The sequence below is a fragment of the Numenius arquata genome, chromosome 5, assembly GCF_964106895.1.
Source record: "Numenius arquata chromosome 5, bNumArq3.hap1.1, whole genome shotgun sequence".
NCBI lineage: Eukaryota > Metazoa > Chordata > Aves > Charadriiformes > Scolopacidae > Numenius > Numenius arquata.
Genome location: NC_133580.1, coordinates 60,572,369 through 60,592,932, shown reverse-complemented (window position 1 = coordinate 60,592,932; position 20,564 = coordinate 60,572,369). Strand labels below are relative to the sequence as shown.

Genomic DNA, 20,564 nt, shown 5'->3' with positions numbered 1-20,564 from the left:
TTTGCTCTGCTAAACAGAGCTCAACTGTTTTCAATTGGTGCTTCTAGACTCTTGATCACATTTGGAGCCCTTCCCTGCATCTGTTCTGGTTTTGTTTCCTTACACCTGAATTCCAGAGTGAGATTGCTCAGGAGGTCCCAAAGGAACATTATTATCATTTATCCTTCTCTCTCTCTCTCTGTTGGTGGTACCTCTCCTGCCACAGTACAGTTTATATTTGCATATTTCACATCGGATGGATTATAGCGACTGACAAAGCTCTTGCTTCTGTGTCAGATCTTCCTGACTTTCTGTTGTCTCGAGATCTCAGTAGAGAAATACAACCCTGAAGATCAGTCAGTCTCTGAGTTAACCTGCTTAGAAGGTCTTCTACTGCCCTTCCCCTTAGCAACGGATAACGTTTAAGAAATTCTTTTTGTCTAGGGAGTGTGTCTTTGATCATTTATTAAATTCTTCCATAATATGAAGGCATCAAAGGAAGTATCTTCTACCAAGAGAGCAACTTTTACTTAAGAGGAGGGGAGGGAGGAAATGCCAATTCCACAAAATACTTGAACTTGCTCACGCTTTGCTCACTGCAGTGGCAAGAAAGTTGCAGCATCTTGCTCCTTTTCAACAAAATAGACGTTTCTGTCGGGCCCCATCACTTTCAGTCCATCTTTGGAATTATTTTTTTTCCTTTGCTTAGTAGTTGCAGGTGCCCGTTATCTAAATTACTATTATGCTGGATTTCTTGTGGCGGTGTTTTTTCAAACCACCCAAAGGGTCATCAGTAAAAGTTCATTTGCAGTTCTCGTTTTTTGATGGGATCTGGCAAGCTTGTAGCTCTTGCAACTGGTGAAATTTCCTTCTAGAACCTGATCCAAAGTCAGTGGGTGCACTCGGCAGCCGGGGCAAAGTTTTTGCTGATGCTGGCAGGTCTCTGAATGCCACAATTTTCTATTCCAACAGCTTCTCTAGGAACATCTATTTCTCAGTTTGTTGGTTTTTTGGGTTAGGTTTTCGGTTTTTTGTTGTTGTTTTGTTGGTTTTTTTTTTTTTTTTTCTGGGATATCCATTCCAGAACACACGTCCACTGTTTCTTCTCTCTCAGCCCGTGTTCTGAGAGCATCGCGTGTGCAGAACAACCTCTGGCCCTCATCCCTCGGAGGCTGCGTGCTGTCCTGAGCTGCCTTCACCTATCCGGAAACTCAGTAAAAATTTGTCCCGTAAAACTTGGCAGCCAAGAGCAGCGCGTGGGGCTGGTCATAGTGACTGTCAACAGCTGTCTCTGATGCAAGTCCGGTGCAGGCTGAGGTGTCAACACTAAAAGTGGTCAAAGTCTGATACTTGTAACAAGTTCTGCTCTGGGAAAAGATCGTTTGCCACCACAGGCTCTTGTCGCTCCTTGCTTTGGGAAGATGCAGCAGGACCTCTGTGGTGCTGAGAGTCACTGGCCTGAAGGGAACTGCTGCCCTGAGGCTGGGAAACACTGAGTGATTTCTACGTGTCCTTCCAAAGCAGCATTTGATTTCCTTGGAGCTGGACCTGTTTACATTGTAAAGAGTGAATTCAACTGCTCGATTTTTGTTCTCTTCCCATTAAACTCATTCCACGTGAAATGTTTTCAGTTACAAAATTTAATGTGACCATCTTAAAAGAGGTGGCTGCACCTTCACACGGCGTTCACATACTCCAAGCTCTTGATAACTTGGGTATTCTCAACGTGGCCTGCTTGGTCATTTCACGTACCAGCTCAGAAGACTCTCACCTTCAGGACTCCACCAGCCTTCCATCTATTTCATTTGCTTGTAGCTTCAGTTCAGAGGAAATGGCCTGTGTCAGCCTTCTGTGGGTCTTGGCAACTTCTTAAAGATCCTGCGCTCGCTTCTTCCAGTGGATTCCGTGTCCCAGCTATGTGTGTCACACTCCATTACTTCCATCAGCTTCTCAAAAATCCTGAGCCTGTTTCAAGCAGGGTGGGTATTTTTTCTACTAAAACATGAAAGTTGAAACACCAAGGAAATTCTATCTACGTTCTAGTCTTTGTTTCCAGATTCTGATGTTTCACCAAAACTCCTTGAAAGGCTATTTCTGATTTAAGCTCCCTTCCTCTTTTCAAATCTCAGCTTCTTAGCTCTTATCCTTGTTAGCTTTGTGAATAAAGTCCAAAAGAAAAACATAATAAAAATAAATGCCTCTCTGGGAGTCCCTAGATAGCTGTATTTAAAGCTAGGAACATAACGCTCTTGCCAAACAACCGGGGAAGAAAAATAGGGTTTGAAATGGCCGTAACTTAATAGGGCAGGAATAGAATTTTGGCACTGACTGTGCAATTAATTAGCCCGGGGTGGGGTTTCATGGTCGGGCTGCAACTGCAGAGCACCTTCCACCTTCCCTCTTCTGCCCCTTGGCCAGACCCTTCCTCCGTGCCAGCGTTGAACTGGACAGTCACAGGCTGCTGGACCAGGAAGCCTGAAATTTCCTCTACAGAACAAAATTGCAGATTATTGATGATGAGAGGGCTGGAGCACCTCTGCCATGGGGACAGGCTGAAAGAGTTGGGGTTGTTCAGCCTGGAGAAGAGAAGGCTCTAGGGACACCTTATAGCCCCTTCCAGTACCTAAAGGGGCTACAGGAGAGATGGGGAGGGACTCTTTATCAGGGAGTAGAGTAGTAGGATGAGGGGTAATGGTTTTAAACTGAAAGAGGGGAGATTTAGATTAGATATTAGAAAGAAATTCTTTCCTGTGAGGGTGGTGAGACACTGGAACAGGTTGCCCAGAGAAGTTGTGGATGCCCCATCCCTGGAAGTATTCAAGGCCAGGCTGGATGGGGCTTTGAGCAACCTGCTCTAGTGGAGGTGTCCCTGCCCATGGCAGGGGGGTTGGAACTCGATGATCTTTAAGGTCCCTTCCAACCCAAACTATTCATGATTCTAACATTAGTTTTTAATGCGGTCAGTTTGCTGAACCTACTGTTGATGAGGCTGGGCAAATACTGCACAAAGAAGATGGCCACGTGGCAAAGAGGGGATGTGGAATCACCCTTCCATCGTACTGTGAATTTGGGTACGCTTCAGTTGGTCACCCTGGTGCACAATTAGGTCTCGCACACATTTATGGTACCTCTGCATCAAGTAATTGGTGTATCAATGGACAATGAGCTAATTTGTGGGTTTGACCTTTTCCTAGTGACAAAACAAAGAGGCTTCTTGCAAGAAGCACTGATTATCCAACCCGTCAGGGATCCTTGCTGTCTACCATGTACCAAGAACAGATCATGCTGGTTTTGAAAGCTGAAGCCAGACAAATTTAGGCTACCTGTAATGTGCTGTGTCACTTCTTGACAGCGCAGGTAGTTTAACAGTGAGAGCCCCAATCTCTAACGTCATCAAATACCTTGAAAATAAATGTGATTTCCACTGGGGAAATACAGACCTTTCTGTCAGTCGGGAGTTGAGTTTGGAGATTACGTACCTGCTACAGTCACGGCGAGCTCCATTTGGGGCTTTTCCTCACAGAAGGACAAAGTTTATTTGCAGCTCCAGCTGTGCCACACACAAAGTGCAGCTCTTCCCTGGCTTAATCATAGAATCATCTAGGTTGGAAAAGACCCTTGGGATCATCGAGTCCAACCATCTACCCTACTCTACAAAGTTTTTCCCTACACCATATCCCCCAACACCACATCTAAGCGACTCTTAAACTCATCCAAGGATGGTGACTGAACCACCTCCCTGGGCAGCCCGTTCCAGTGTCTGATCACTCTTACTGTGAAGAATTTCTTCCTAATGTCCAGTCTAAACCTACCCTGTTGCAGCTTGAAGCCATTCCCTCTTGTTCTATCGCTGTTTGCTTGTGAGAAGAGACCAGCACCAACCTCTCTACGATGTCCTTTCAAGTAGTCATAGAGAGTGATGAGGTCTCCCCTCAGTCTCCTCTTCCTCAAACTAAACAGTCCCAGCTCCCTCAATCGTTCTTCGTACGATTTATGCTCCAGGCCCTTCACCAGCTTCGTTGCCCTCCTCTGTACCCGCTCCAGCACCTCGATATCTCTCTTGTATTGAGGTGCCCAAAACTGGACACAATACTCCAGGTATGGACTCACCAGTGCTGAGTACAGGGGGACAATCACCTCCCTGCTTCTGCTGGTCACACTATTTCTAATACAAGCCAGGATGCCATTGGCTTTCTTGGCCACCTGGGCACACTGCTCTGGGCCACTGGGAAGAGCGTTAAAGTATAAAAAGCTCTACCACAAATTTTGGCGTAGTTTGGGCTCTCCCTCAGTAGCGAAACACATGAATGAACCAAAATTGTGCCATATTTTTAAACACGGTTCCTTTGCTGGTCACAGAGCCGGAGAGCACAGGCGGTGGTTGTGTCTCTGTGCCTGCACTGAGGATTTAATTGAGAATAACAGAGGAATATCAGAGCTATCAGTCTTATACTTAGCTGGATAATTTAACCCTCTAACGATGTCCCTTCCTTTTCTAGATTTTATTGTGACATGGCACACGTGCTATGCAATGATTTATATGCATATGATTTATATAAGCCAACAGATATTAAGACGGCTGAATAAAGAGGAATACATAAGAGAAAAATGCTCAGGGATCACATTCATGACACTCCAGCGCCAGTTCCAGTATATAAATTTAAAAATGTTAAACAGTCATTCCTGCTACAGTGCCCAAAGCAAGCAGAGATCTGGAATGCAACTTTCCTTTTAGACAACGATAGGTTTGCTCTGCTCTTTTTATATAAACAAGAGCTAAGAATTGCTCAGTAATACAGTGCTTATTTAACTCTATTCGGCCAGGATTTTTCAGGCTAAGTAAATAGGCAATACAAGGCCACTTTTAAAAAAAAAAATTAAACTGATGATAAAACTTCTTTCAACTAATTTTGAACTTAGAACTCTGTTCGGCCCTCAAGCACAGGAAACATCCTTTTGGGGAAGCTTTAATCAAGGTTAAATGGGACTCCCGCACTCCTGGACATGCTCCCAGTGAGATGCCAGCTCGTTTTCTGGATGAGAGGAGGGCTGGGTGACAAGAGACTGTGCAAGAAAGTGGAAGAGTGAAGCCTCCAGGGACACACATGAAGAGCTGCTGGGCCATGGGACAGCCAAAGAGGGGGCTGGAGGTCGTAATTAGTTCATTTCTCTATGAAGATGCGGCTCAGGCAGCTCTGGGAGTCAGCTGCCTGGCAGCCACTGCCTTGGGAGGAGGCAAAGACTGGCTGATCCAGCAGGCGGGATGCTCCAGATTATTCCAAATCTGTGATGTCTAAGCAGATCCTACAGATCTCCAGTGATGGCAACCCCCCATGTCACCTAACTCTTGTTGCTGATTAGATTTAAAACCTCTTTTTTTCTAACCTGAAATTCTCTGTTGCAATTTATACCTTTTATTTCCTGTATCTCTTTACAGCAGGGTGCTACCCCCTTGGAGATTCGCATTTTGCTAAACCTAGTTTTGTTACTTTTCTGTTTCCAAAAATCAAAACCGTTTTTGTTCTCAGCTTTCAATGTCTCATATATTTTCTCTCCCTCTTTCGAAAAAGGGAAGGGAAGGGAAGGGAAGGGAAGGGAAGGGAAGGGAAGGGAAGGGAAGGGAAGGGAAGGGAAGGGAAGGGAAGGGAAGGGAAGGGAAGGGAAGGGAAGGGAAGGGAAGGGAAGGGAAGGGAAGGGAAGGGAAGGGAAGGGAAGGGAAGGGAAGGGAAGGGAAGGGAAGGGAAGGGAAGGGAAGGGAGGGGAGGGGAGGGGAGGGGAGGGGAGGGGAGGGGAGGGGAGGGGAGGGGAGGGGAGGGGAGGGGAGGGGAGGGGAGGGGAGGGGAGGGGAGGGGAGGGGAGGGGAGAGGAGAGGAGAGGAGAGGAGAGGAGAGGAGAGGAGAGGAGAGGAGAGGAGAGGAGAGGAGAGGAGAGGAGAAGAGAAGAGAAGAGAAGAGAAGAGAAGAGAAGAGAAGAGAAGAGAAGAGAAGAGAAGAGAAGAGAAGAGAAGAGAAGAGAAGAGAAGAGAAGAGAAGAGAAGAGAAGAGAGAAGAGAAGAGAAGAGAAGAGAAGAGAAGAGAAGAGAGAAAAGGAAAGAAAAGGAGAGGAGAGGAGAGGAGAGGAGAGGAGAGGAGAGGAGAGGAGAGGAGAGGAGAGGAGAGGAGAGGAGAGGAGAGGAGAGGAGAGGAGAGGAGAGGAGAGGAGAGGAATTTAGAAGCATAAAGCAAAGTTTTCTTCTGTTTTGAAATAAACATAGAAAACAAGGAAAGTGTTCTGCATTAACAAAAAATATAGATTTTTTTTTCCACTGTTAAGACATCTATGATTTTTTTTTTTTTTTTTCCTGACTTTTTTTTTTTTCATACAAAGGCTTCAGATTTTTTGCCCTGCAGTCAGGCTTTGCAGATACACGTTACTTTGCCTCAGCCCGGAGCTGACAGCCCAAGGAGCCTCTTCAAGTGTGGCCAAGAAAGGAGAAAGGCAGCTGTGCCACATCACACGGTCACAAAGCTTTACTGTTACAGACATATCGCTCGCTTCGTTTTTCTTGCGTGAACAAAACACCGTCCAGTTACCGCTACAACTTTGTAATAGATGGTCATACAATTTTATTGTATTTTTCGAATCGGGGGAGTTTTGCTTCTGAAAACAGCACTAGGCTCCGGGTGTAAGTGCTAAGTACTTAACATACAGTTGGGTAATATTCGCTACTACGATTCTATACCAGGATGGCAATAATCCAAAATGCAATAATCCATCACAAGTGAACACAAAGACAAGCGAATGCTACCACGGTAGTGGACGTGGGGACGTGCCGTACCGAGGCACTCCGTGAGACAGAGGAGGAAAATTCTTCCATTCCTTCATAGCGGTCTCCTTTGTAAGAAAAATAATAAAACATTTGGGTTTTTTTTTTCATTTCACTTTTCTAAGTTCGTTCACCTAATTCTTCTCTTGGGATTTGTCAAGTCAGTTTCTCGAGATAATGGGATTGTTCAAAGACACCGGTGAATACAGGGCATCCTTCCCAGATCTCATTCCTTCGCTCCTCTCCCTCTTTTCACACTTTTCTCACATTTTCTCAGCTTTTGTCACCTCTTTTCTTCTGTAAAATAAGAAAGAATGGGAAGGTGACCAGCAGCTTTTAAAAATGGGAAATAAGTCAAATTATTTGTGTTTTCAGACTTGGCACGGTCCATCTCCACCAGCTTTTCCATTTTCATTGACCAGGGGAGAGAGAGAGTGTGGAGCCAAAAATGCAACACATCCATTGGACCAATATTTGCTCCACGCTTGCCCAACAGCTAGAATATCGTGTCATGGTCTGGTTGGGATCTGGCGAGGGTGAATATACTAAAATACGATGAGAAAAACTGTCAGCGTATTCCGATAAACTGTTAGGGGCCAGAATCATTGCCAGCGAGAGGTGAAGATCCTGGTGCTGCTGAACTCCTCGGAAGCGTTGCCGTTGTGCCAGTAAGGGAGGCAGCCTTTTCCCAGCAGGGCTGAGGTCTCACTGGACTGGTTTTGAGATTTTCCCAGTGTTACGGTTTGAGGCACCCACCACAATTTATTGTCGTTTAGACAATTATTCTGTCACCCGATGACCCCTCCCCAGGCAGGAAGGGGAACCGGGAAAAATCAAGGAAACCCGAGGGTTGAAATATAAACAGATTTAATGGAATAAGACCAAATAATCAACATTAATGATACGAAAGAACCGATATAAATAAAGAATCCTCCTATATAAAATATAGGAGGATTATACTCAGCCCATTCTATCAGCAGGAAGCTGTGCACTCCCAGCAGGGACAGCAAACGTGGGACATGTGAGCGCTGCGGCTTCAGGAAGAAGGAAAGGGCTCAGGGGTCCGGCACCAGTTCAAGAAGTTCCCAGGGTCACAGCCATGGAGGAAGAGGAGAAACTGCTCAGCAAACTTTCTAATCTATACTGAATGTGATGTTCATGGTATGAAATAATCCTGTTGGCCAGCCTAGGCCAAGTGCCCGGGTCTCGCTCCTCCTCATCCCTGCACCTGGCAAGCTCAAAAACACTGAGACCTTGAAACCCACACACCATAGCTGGCTATAAAGTAAATATTTTCGCAGATCCAGACAGCAGAGTCTTCTAAAAATGCAGTTTTCCCAAGCATTAGATGAGACCTTACCAAAAAGTAAAATTACTGGAAGAGAAATTAGTCCTGTGTCACTCAAACCAGGACACTCAGCCTTCTCCTCCTGCAAAAGCCACGCTTAGAAGGCAGGTGAGTAACTCACCTGGTTGCGAGGTGAGGCCAACTTCTGTGCAAGCCCCTTCTCCGTTAACGGACCCTTTTGTTTCCGTGTTTGTCGCTCAGGAGGCTTTGGAGGGGGTAACAGGACACGAGTAGTCCAAATCCTCTCCAGAAAAGCAATTGCTGGCTCGCGGGTTGGTTGGGAAAAAGAAAAAATAAAACGGTTTTTTCCCCGCACAGATAGTCCTAAAAATAGCCACTAGATGGCAACGGGAGCCTGCCAGGTCGCACGGAGCGCCCGGAGCCCGGGGGGTGGGGTTTGGATTTTGGAGGGGACCCGTAAGGGCAGGACAGAGGAGCCAGGAGGGGCTGGCATGGGAGAGTCCTGGGGGCCACCGCTGCCTGGACATCCTGACCTGCCCGTCCATCAGCTCCTCCCGAGCTGCTGCGCCACACGGCTCGGCACAGGCGGCGTGACACCAGTTTTGGCAGGAATAGCTATTTCCAACTCGCTATTCGTGAACAGACTGTACAGCATACCATGCATAGGCCTAAATCCATCCAGTTTTATGTTTATAGATACAATATATGCGTATTAAATTCCATATAACCTGGGTCTATGTTTATAGGCACATCAAACTTCTTGCAGATCAAGATTTGGAGGTGTATTAGAAGCTATCCATTCCAGTCACAGGTACCTCCCCATTTCTCTCATTTTCCAGCCCCCTGTTTCTAGCACTTTGCCGATCTGCTTCCCTCCATCCTCACTTCCCATCCGACCTGCCTTTTGCTGCTCTTTGCTGCTCAACGTCCATCTGTTCCCATCCTGTGCCCTCCGGTTCCCTCTCATGGTCCCTCCCAGCTCTCGGTTCTCCCTTCTTTTCCTCTCCCCCTTTGCTTTTCCTTTCCTTCATCAGTTTGTTGCACGCTTTTGGATCAGGCAGGCCCTGACCTCTCCCCCTTTGCCCCTGTTCTCCTTTTATTTCTTCAAAGTCTTTTCTTCAGCTCCATTTTCCCCTCCCCTCAATCTTGCCATGACCAAGAACTTCTGTGGATATCAAAAGTACATGGACGTGCTGGCATCCAAACAGGTTAGGGACAGGCTAACATTTACTCCTTCTAGCCACTGAGAGTAAAGATGATAAAAGAAGCTACAAAAATATCAATTAAAGCAACTATAATCCCCCTTTCATTAGCTTTCCTTATTCCTCATTTTTTTGCAGTTGACTCTGACGTGACTGGAATCACCTTTCATGTTCCCAGGACCCAGCAAGCAAAGACTGGGAGAGAGTCAACATCCAACACCAGCTGAGTCAGCAGGTGGGAAAATAAAGCCCCTTCTTGAAGAAAAAATCATCAAACGCTCTCTGCATCTCGGAGACAGCGCACAGGGGATTTCTGTGTGTCAGCTGGAGCCCAGATGCTGGGGCACACGATAAGGGATGTGTATCGAAGCGAGCTACAGCCAATAACATCCCGGTATCTTCATAGGCTGGTCTTACCACGAGGCTCAGAATCGACACTTTTTTAAAAGGAGTGTTTTAAACGCAGGAGTATGGCACTGAGCTGCTCATGAGAAACACCACGACCCCGTACCGTGTCCAAAGGGCCAGGGCTATTGCGAGGAAGCAACGCAGAGATTCCTGTCATGACGTTGATCTGTAAGGTGACAGGCTACTTTTCAGCTATGCAGCTGGTCGTCTTGTCTTCTCCTCACTGAAAGGATCTCACTATCTCATTATCCAGGTGTTCTGACATCTAATATGCTCGCCATAAAAGCAGCTGCTGCCTCAGACCAAAGCAGGTACATGACCTGCCCAGGCCTGCTTCTCTGAAGTCACCATTAGAAGGTAGCCCTGGGAGCTGTAGCAGTGCGCCTGGCCAAATGCAAACCAAGCAGCAAGGCATCTGTGGTTGGAAGGTGGAAGTTCTTCCATGCCAGGTACTGCCATAGCCCCCCCCCAGTAGACTGCGGGGATGTCAGCTCCTCTCTCCACGGGCGCTGCCGCTCTTCCAGCGTCTGCCAGCAGTTCTCAGGGCTTCAGGGTCAACACACCTTATGGCTGTGGAGATTTCCTACAGTTCACTCTTGAGGATCCGCTAAAATAGCTAAATTAAACCCTGCGAATGAAATGTAATTGTATGGGAAGGTCCTTTGCCTTCGGATAATTTCAGTCCACTCCATGGTAACTATGGGCAAAGCCAGAGGTCTGAGTATCAACAGGAGCACAACCGGTCGATGTCCATATGTACCATTGCTGTTTGGGATGGTCAGTCAGCCAGACAATCATCGTGACAGTAAAAGGAGATCAGACTACCAGGATTTCATTGCATATTTTGCAGAAGACTATACTGGAGACATCTTTTTGGAACTATGATGCATAAAACTTTGCTTTGTTAACAGTTGTATTTCCTGATGACAGAGCATATCGAATGCAAAATAGCACCTTCCCCTGCACAGCCCTTCCCCTTTGACACAGGGGTGTTACACAAAGTTACACATCAGAAAGTCCTCCAGAGCTACGGAAGGACAGTTGACAGCAGGGTTTTTGCCTGAAGATCGAGTTTTAATGCTTCTTACAGGCAACGGTCTACAGTGGTCCTATATGGAGGTGGCATGCTGAGTATATAGAGAAAAGCGTGGGGGTTTTAATCCACCCCCATAAAATACAGACAATACTATAAAGCACCAGAAGACCACACCACGCACTACCCTCTTTCCCAAGCAGGGAGAGCAGAAGCTGCCATTGCTCCTGCCAATAACAACCTCATCCATAGCGCAGGAAATCACAACTTGCCATCTTGAAAGTATTACACACCAAAAAAAACGTCCTTCCAGCCAGCACTCCACTCCTTTGCCTTCCCTGTTTCACTCGCAGGCAGGTTTCTGCATCCTTTTGTTGTAAAAAAAAAAACCTCCTGGAGAAATAAAAGGACTTTCTTGGTTTTCCAAGGGATTCGTAACTGACATTTTATCTACCCGCATGTCTGGTCCCTCTCACACCACAAGAGTTTTCCACTAAGTCACGGGAGTCCTTTAGTACTGGAGACTTCTTCAACCATCTCATTTACTCTCATCCATGCAATGAGCAGGGTGCAAACTGCCTTTGTCATGTTACACATTTTTGTTCTTGGTCATCCGCCTTAATATATTTTTTTTTCTGTTAGGTAAATCCCAAAATGTGTCTGGCTAATAAATTATAGAAATAGCTACTGAGAGATACACTGAGAATCCACTCAGGCTGTGCTCCCCTCAACACCATAAAAACGCTCAGGATGAGGCAACCTATAAATCAGAATTTCTAAATTTAGGCAAAGACAACACTAACGAAGATGGGAATTCTGAGAAGAGAGAATGAGTGTCATAAGGACAAGACGGGGTGCGTATTTGCAGTTGTCCATAACTGTCATGTTCAAAGTCTCTATTCTCTAAGACGCACACAGAAAATATGAACAATATCTGTATTGCCTGCACACAACTTGTGCCATGTATGCTAATTTTCAGGCAGCCAATTAAATTTGCACGTGAACTGAACAAAACAGGGTCACTAATTTATTTGTGAAGTTTATGTAAGTATTTGTATTCTCACTGAGCAAGCCAAAAGAATTAGTGATTTAATGTAAAAGCTGCGTTCAGATGAAATGTACAGTCACTGTACATACAAAATCATTGCCAGTGGAAACAACTCAGAGAGTGAACCTGCTAATTGCCCTAACTTCATAAACCCAATGCTGGATCCAAGGTCTCCATGCTCAAACAGCTTGGCTTGGCTGCTCCACCAGGGGTTATCGGGCATGGATTGCGGCGAGGCCAACACCATGGCTGTGTAAGGCAGCTGCAGGGGTGGACTCCCCTGTCACACAACAGGTAGAGCTGGGGGTTCATTTTCCACCAGAGTTGTCAAAAAGCTCTCAGAGAGGCTGGAGTCCCTTCAGAGAACGGAGCTACCATGGAAGGGGGTGCTTGGTCTAACCTGCCTGGCTTCATACTGCTCAATGGAGGGATGGGTACCCTCCCAGGGACCAGACCAACCACCCTGTGCGATTACCCAGTGAGCTCACACCTCTGGTTTCTCTTCAGACACATGAAATTAACGGCACAGGCATAGATCCAAAACAGGACAGACATGAACACCATTCTCATCTCTGCAACACGTCGCATCTGAGGCACCTGAGTCCAGTATTGGAGCTCCTGAGCAGGATCTGCTTCTCCGAGCAGGCACTCCAGCAGCCAGGGCTGCACGCAAGAGACCGCCCAAAAAATGCACAGAAAAGCCACGTTCCATCTCCACAGTTCAGGCTTCCTATCTGGTGCGAGGAGGATGCGGAACAAATGAGTCCTTAATCTCAAGTTCTGAAATTTTTGAGTAAGCGGTGATCTGTGTAAATTTATAACGGATAAGTCCCAAACACTCCCAGGTAGTTCCTTTGATGGATGTCTACTCCGGATACGAATAATAAATAGACAGAAAAATTAATACAAAATGACTGTTGACTTGCCATCAGTAAAGATGTGTCTCCACATCAGACAAAGATGTGAAATCGCTTTATAAATGTAAGCAGTTCCAGTATCCTGAGAGTATCCTTACCTGATTTACCTAAGTGTCAGAAGCCATAAAAATATTTAAATCTTACCCCAATGTAGCCATTGATTTAATTACCAAGTTAGTCCATCATACATGAAAAGCGAGCTCAATTATTTCAAACAAGAAGTAGGAAAGGTTATGACTTATTTATAGATTGAGAAACAATGGTGAAGGAAACCTGGACTTCATATGATGTTGGACAAAATAAGCACCAAATGATTAATCTGTGCTATGAGTGTTCTTAAAAGCCTAGAGACTTGCACACAGCTAATGCGTCTACTGTAACATGGTGAATATTCATTAAAATGTTCTGCTAAATAATAAGGAAAAATTCAGAACAAGTAGATAGACCAGATACTGTATGGATGCCACACATACATGACTTTGGCATAAATAATTCAATCTGTTTCTACTTCAATTTTTCTATCAGAGAGTGCAAATAAATAGACTACCTCCTCCTTTTTAAAATTGCTTGAAGCAGATAAAGAGCTAAATACAGGAGCTAAATATCACACTATTTCTTTCACGGAAAAATTAAAAAGCTTTAATTAATGAGTCTTAGATGCATCTGGTCATCTGGATATGCTGCTTTGCTTTTTATTAGTAAATCAAGTTACTTGTCCAGGTTGCATTTCTATCCTACAGATGAATACATATGTCAGAAGACGAGGAATATATAGCCATTTACGGGGCTAGTAGAAAGCCTAGCATAAAAATAAGGGAAGAGACAAAGAGAAGATTTATTTCAAAAGGCGGTCTCGCCTGAGCACGGTTGCAGGACGGGGCTCTCGGTGCGTCCACAGACAGTGGCCTCCTGGCACTAAGCGGAGGAAACGACCTTACATCCTCACTCTTTTCTCAGGAGCGTGATGACTTGACAGTCTGTGTGTCTTCTCCTTTCCCGTGTCTTGCAAGGAGCAATAATTCAGGAGAAAAACTGCCCTGCAGTGAAATGAAATGCTGGCGGTTTTGTTTTGGCGCTTGGTACCCTGCGTGCCAAGCCTTCACTTCTTACTGTAAAGATGAAGCAACGAGAGGGAGATTTGGGTTGGTTTTCCCAGAAACAGCAGCTCTGAGCAATAAAACTGGCCCAAATCGTGTCACCATGCATACGTAACCAGCAAGATTCAAGCGTTCCTTTCAGTTTGGTTGTAAAGTCCTATAGGAGTGTTTGTGTTTGAGTCTCCCAGCCTTAAAGGACACGGGCTTTTCCCCATATAAGGAAGGGATTTTCCCCATATAAGAGAAGGGGATTGCAAGCCAGCTATTAAAACCCATTGAGCTAATTTGCTAAGAAGTTGTCAAATTAGTAAGATTAAAGTTCTCATCATTAACATTATATTTGCACATCTTCCAAGTTTCATATTCAGTTGGATTCTAAAAAACATTCAGATTTTTCTCTTACTTGTAGGTGGTATAACCTTCTCCCGTGGAAGTCCAGAAGCATCTTACAGATCCAGCAACACAGGATCCTGACATCAGCTGCATAAAAGCAATTTGAAGGCTGGGTGTTGCAGCAGTTTGTGAGGTCCCTCACGAAATACGTGGAGAAACCCTGCTGGGAACTTGTTTTAGAGACGCACAACAGTCACCTACTGCGGAGCTACGGTTACATTTGCTTGGAAGTAAATTACTATTTAAGAAACAGAGTCAAAACCTGTTCAAAGGCAGATGACCTAAGACTTTCCCTCAAAACCAGCGAGTTGTCCAGGAAGCGTTTATATGCCTTTGCTGCACAGCCTGAGAGGAGCACAGTCGAGGCAAAAAACATGAACCAAATCTTCCCCATCACCAACAGAGTCATAGGGGATTGAAATTCCCTGCAGGAGGAAACACTGTACCATCACCATCTTCCACCTAAGCCCCTGGAAGACGTAGCAGGACACTCTGCAAGTATTTGCATCGCTCTCTGCGTATCAGGAGGCAAACCAGGAACAAGTCTGGGGAGACAGCTTCTGTCCAGGAAAAAAATATCAGCTGTAATGAGGTATGGCAAAGGTATCACCTACCACCATGCAGGCTTTGGGAAGTGTTGCCAAGAGGGCTAGAGAGTGGGGTGGCCCTGGGCTACGGAACCCTTTGGCCTGCCTCGGAGCTGAGAAGGGCTCAGGGAGGGGGCAGGTAGTTGGGACAGCAGTGGGACTGAGTTAGCCTGGCTCTGCCCCAAGAGCTGGCCCATGCAGGCTACATCACTAATTAATTTCCCATACTGAGAAAATCCTGCCCTGAAGGAAAGGTTATAATATTTCCTTTTCCCAGTGCAAGCTACTCCCACCCAGAGCACCATCTGGGTCTTTTTATACATTATATATTGTATTAAAAAGTTGGTTGTTTGGGTTTTTTTAAGGTTTTGCTGCCACCTTCGTGTACGTGCGCTCTGCCTTTCACATCTTTAAATGATGCTTTCATGCAGGACACATCCTTCCATCTTTCATCGCCCCATACGTGGTGCTTCTGTGAGCCAGTTTCCTCACACCTGGCAAGAAAAACCTCTGGGGTGACTGCAGGAAGCCACCTCAGGCTGCAGCCAGGCAGGTCCCGCTCCCCCTTCTCCAGCCCGCACTGCCGTTTGTCACCGGATACCGGGACAGGGCACTGGTGTCCCCATATGGGGGTGGCCTTGCCCTTGGTCCACCCCGGTCCCCGCTGTCCCCACGGACCGGCCGGGCGGCCGGGGCTGGGCAGTACAGCGGGGACGCCTCTAGGTGGGGCAGCCCGGCTACCGACCCCGCCGCCGGCCGCCGCTATCGGCGACGGGAGGGCGAGGGGCGGCCCGACGGCCCCCTCGGCGGGGTGTCGGATAAGGAGCTGGGGGGGGGGGGGGGTCTCCGGCGGGCGCAGGGAGAGGCATTTACGGGGCACGGCGGGGTTTGGGGTTTCCCCCGCCGCAATGTAATCCAGGACCGTAAAACGGCGGATCCGACGCAAAATACGGGGTTTTTGGCAGTTTCCAAACCGCGGGGAACGGTGGGGGCGGGGGGAGAATGCGGAGCTCTTAGCAGGGGTGGGGGCAAGGTGGAAATCGTGCCGACATCCCCGTTTCAGGCGCTGCCCTGCCCGCTCGGCTGCCCACCCTGCTGCCTCCCTTTCCCCCCTCTCCCCGCCCCCCCCCCCCCCTCCAAGCCTTTTCTTGCGGGGAGGGTTTGCTCCCAGTTTCCCGCACCCACGTTCGGAGGGAGCCCTCTGCCCGCCGAGCCCGGGGAGCCTTTGCCCCAAAGGTGCTGCCCCAGCCGCGGGCTACCGGGAGCCGGCTGCGACCCCTCCACCCCGGCGGCCAGTGCGGAGCGGTGCCGGGCCGCCGCTCTCCCCCCCATCCCTCCCTCTTTCCCTCCCTCCCGCTGCCCCTCTCCCCCGGCGGGGCTGGAAGGCGGGCGCGGCGGGACCACCCAGCTGGCCCCCGGTCGCCCCAGCCCCGGGACCCACCGGCCCGTCCCGGCCTCCCTCCGCCGCTCACCCCCGCTGCTGCTGCTCGCTCTCCTCCCGGCCGCCTCCCCAGGCATTTCCTCCCCCAAACAGTAGTTTTTTCTGGTGGGGAAGAGGGCGCAGAGATCGCCCCGGGAGGCGGGAGAGGGGGAGAGACGAAAACAAAAACAAAAACAAACAAACAAACAAAAAAAAAACCCTCCAAAACAACCAAAAAAAAAAAAAAAGAAAAAAAAAAAAAGGAGAAAGAAAAAAAGGAGGTGGCAGGGAAGGAGCTGGGTAAATTAGCAAAGAATTACAGCCATTGTAAACTAACCGCAGGTATTTCCAAGAGCTTGGACGCGAAACTTTGTAAATCAGGGGCTCCGCGGGCTGGAAACTGCCTGTGCCGGAGCTCGGAGGGAGGCTGCACCGAGGGGAGCGCCTCTTCTTCCTCCCCAGCCCCAAAGCAGCCTCCCGCTCTGCCTCCTGCCCGGCTCCCTGCCGCACCTGAGCAGAGCCCGATAAAAGAAGGGGATTCCGGAGGGCTGCCCCGGCCGGTCCTGCCCGCAGCTCCCCGTCTCCGCAGCCCCGCTCCGGCCGCCAACCCCCAGCCCTGCTCCCGCCACCCGCACCCCCAGCCTTTCCTCTTGGAAGCGCGGAGCCCTTCCTCTCTGCCCGCGTTTCCATCCCCTTATCTCCTCAGACCTCCCCCCACACCCCCCAAAATTTCACCTTTCGGCTGTTTAGCACCCCTCAAAATGCCCGCACAGGGCACCCTTCCGACACCTCCTGTACATCTCCTCCTAAGAGGATTTCTCGTAGCTTCCCCTGATGCCTCTTATTCCCCTCGAACTCTTAAAAAAAATAATAATTATAATAATTAAAAAATTTCCCCTTTGGATATTTCCTGAGTGTGTCATGGCACCGAAGCCTTGGGTGGCAGAAGCGATGGCTTTCCCGGGAAATACTTGGGTGGGAAAAAGGGATAATAAGTGAGCCCAGGCAAGATTATTAAAACGGGCTGAATTCGTTCAAAAGGATAAAGCCTGTTCTCGTTCAGTCGAGCAAAGGTGCTCTCCGGCTTCGTGCCGCGTATGAAAGAGGGATTGTTTATTTTATTAATTCATTTTCCGAGTAAGAACGATGATCGAAAACATTTAATTCGCGCCAGTGTCGTTGATAATCAATTATTGTGGCTTCGTGGTCTCCTGCGAAGAGACGCTCGTCTCTGCGGGATCAAGTAAGGGAAGGCTGGAGGTGGCCGCACGCCCGTGAGGAAGCGGGTTAACACCCTGGGAATTCGGTTTAGGAAGCAAAGCCGAGTTTGGGGTTAGCATTTTGATATCCTCTAGCTCCTTACGTTGCCGCCTCCCTCCAGCCCCCAAAAAATCAGGGTCGTGAAGCGCCGGCATTTCATTTCTCCTCTACCTGCCCGATGACCCTCGCCGGGATTTTTCTGTTAGCTCCGAGAACGCCAATAAACGCCTGAAATAAAGAGGAGCACGGTGCTGGGGGGCACGTTGGCAACGGGTGGCATTTACACAATTCACGTGCGTGCAACAGCCTCCAAAAGCTTCTCGCTCAGGGCCGTTTTCTTTCAGGGAAAGGACCGTTTCCAGGAAAGCGGTCTCCGATCGGTGAGAAGTTGGTCCTTAAAAGCCCCGTGGGCCGAAAGACCGTCCCTAATAGAAAACCGACCGCGTTTTTACACAAAGGGAGGGGTGAAAAGCCCGTTTTCCACAACCTGAGCAGGTTATTCGGCATTTTCGCCACCCACTCGAGGCTACCCCGTGTGTACACCCACGGCCGGCGGGGCCGGGCGCTCCCCCCGCCGCAGCCCACCATCCGCCGCCCCCGACAGACCCCTTTCCCGCGGGCTCTTCCCCGGAGCGGCACCGCAGCCGAGGCTTGCCCGGCCTGCGCCGTGGTCCCCCCGCATCCCCCGCCACGTTCCCCGCCGGTAGCCCTTCCCCGCCACCGGGCTGCGAAGAGGGGAAAACACGCTGGGACTGTTACCCTTCGCTCTCCGCCGGGGAGCCGCCGCTCTCCGAGGAGGAGAGGGACCTGGGGGGGGTGACACAGGGGGGTGACACGGTGGGAAGGGGGGCGCTGACACAGAAGGGGGACACCGGGGAGAGGGGGACGGGGGGGCAGCCCCGCGGCCCGCAAAGGGTTAAGGCGCGTCGCGCCCCGCGGAGGCGCATCGCCCCGCGGCGGAGGGGGGCGGCGGGGGGAGCCAATCGGCGGGCGGGCCGCGCGGGGGCCGCCCAATGGGAAGGCGCGGGGCCGGCGCTGTCAGAGGCGGCGGTGAGGGATGACAGGGCCGCCGGCAGAAAAGGGCGAGGGGCGGGCGGGGGCGGGACAGAGCGGGGCGGAGGCGCCGCAGGGAGGGACCGGCGGTGCCCGGCCGAGCGCGGCGCGGCGCAGCGCGGCGGCCCCGGCCCTATGGGCGGGCGGGCCGGCGGCGCAGAGAGGCTGCCCCCCGCTGGCGCCCGCCCTCCCGGCGGCAGAGAAGGGGCCGGCACCAGCGCGGCCGCGGCCGGCGATGCGGTCGCCCAGCTGAAAGGCGCGGCGCGGTACCGCTGCTCGCCCGCCGCCGCCGGCGGGACATGGCCGTCCGCGGCGGCAACGCCCTGACGCCTTTCTCCATCCAGGCCATCCTCAACAAGAAGGAGGAGCGCGCCCGCCACACGGCGGGGCGGCCGCCACCGGGGCCGGGCGGCGGCTGGCGGCTGTGCGGAGCCGCCGCCGAGGGCCCGCCGCTCCCCTCGCCCGCCGCCCGCGCCCCGGCCCCGCGGACGCCGGCGGGCTGGGACTCGGACTCGGCGCACAGCGAGGACCCCGAGGGCGAGCGGCGCTCCGAGGAGGAGGGAGCCGGTGGCAGCGCCCGCCCCGCCGAAACCACGGGCGGGGGGCGGCCGGCGGCAAAGGAGGAGGAGGCGCAGCCCCCGGAGGCGGCGGAGCGGGACGCCGCCGGCCTCAGTGACAGCGAGATGTCGGCCGCCGTCTCAGGTAGGGGCGGCCCCGGCGGCGGCCCCTCCGCGCCCGGGCGGGAGAGGGCGGGAGGGTCCCGGTGTGTGTGGAGGGGAGGGGGAGCTGAGAACGGGAGATGGTCGGGGCTCTCTCCGCCGGCCCCGCGGGGCTGAGCGACGGGCCGTTCCCGGGGAAGAACCCCCCGCAACGCGTCCCGCAAGGCGACGGGGGGGGGAGGGCGGAACGGGGAGAGCCCTTCGCCAGGCCGAACCCGCAGCCCGGGAGGGCGCCTTCCAGGAGAGGGAGGAAACCCGGCTGCCGTCGGCGGCCGTCCCGGCGGCGGGGCAGGCAGCGGCCCGGCGGGGCCTCCGCCCGCCCCGTCGCTGCAGGCGGTCGGCAGGGAGCGCGGCGGGGCGCGTGCGGGCCCTCGGAGGCGCGGGGGGAGGCGGGTATCCCGGTGCCTGCCGTCCCTGACCGCCGTGCTCTCGCCCTGCCCGCAGATCGCAGCCCCCCGGAGGAGGAAGACGGAGCGGGCAAGTGCGGGAAGCTGCTGCCGGGGGAAGAGGAGGCGGCGGCGGCGCCGAAGCCGCGGAAGAAGCGCTCCCGCGCAGCTTTTTCCCACGCGCAGGTCTTCGAGCTGGAGCGGCGCTTCAACCACCAGCGGTACCTATCGGGGCCCGAGCGGGCAGACCTGGCCGCCTCGCTGAAGCTGACCGAGACGCAGGTGAAGATCTGGTTCCAGAACCGGCGCTACAAGACCAAGAGGCGGCAGATGGCCGCCGACCTGCTGGCCGCCGCCCCCGCCGCCAAGAAGGTGGCCGTCAAGGTGCTGGTGCGCGACGACCAGAGACAGTACCACCCCGGCGAGGTGCTGCGGCCCCCCTCGCTGCTCTCCCTCCAGCCCTCCTACTACTACCCCTACTACTGCCTGCCCGGGTGGGCTCTCTCCACCTGCGCCGCAGCCGCTGGCACCCAGTGAGGGGCACACACACATCCCCCCCCCATCCCTTCCCCTGTCCCCCCACCACACACACTGGCAGCCAGGAAATCCATCTCCCCTCTGCCACCCCCCCCCCCCCCCCATCCATCCATTCATCCATCTTCTCAAATCCAGAGCCCCAACTGCAGCTCTCGGTGCCTCGGACAGTATTTATTATTATTTTATTGTTATTTTTATTATTAATATTATTTGGATGGTTCCTCACCCTCTCCTCTTCCAACGTAGGACTTCTCGGCCACCCCAGCCCCGACCCTCACCCTGTCCCCACCCCGCCAGCCGAGGACTCTCGCGATTCGGCACGACTAGTTCATGGTATCCATGTTGTCAGTGTATTTGGTGTAGACTTTTTGTTTGTTTGTTTTATTTCGCTTCGGATTGGTAGAGACCCGA

General features: G+C 51.2%; 1 protein-coding gene across 1 annotated transcript; it reads left to right on the top strand.

Annotated features, from left to right (window-relative positions):
- Nucleotides 1–18,810: 18,810 nt before the first annotated feature.
- On the top strand, nt 18,811–20,153 carry NKX3-2 (NK3 homeobox 2). Its single transcript, XM_074148152.1, has 2 exons — nt 18,811–19,213; nt 19,675–20,153. The coding sequence occupies exons 1-2, from the start codon at nt 18,811–18,813 to the stop codon at nt 20,151–20,153; spliced, it is 882 nt and encodes a 293-aa protein (XP_074004253.1).
- The last annotated feature ends 411 nt before the right edge of the window (nt 20,154–20,564 follow it).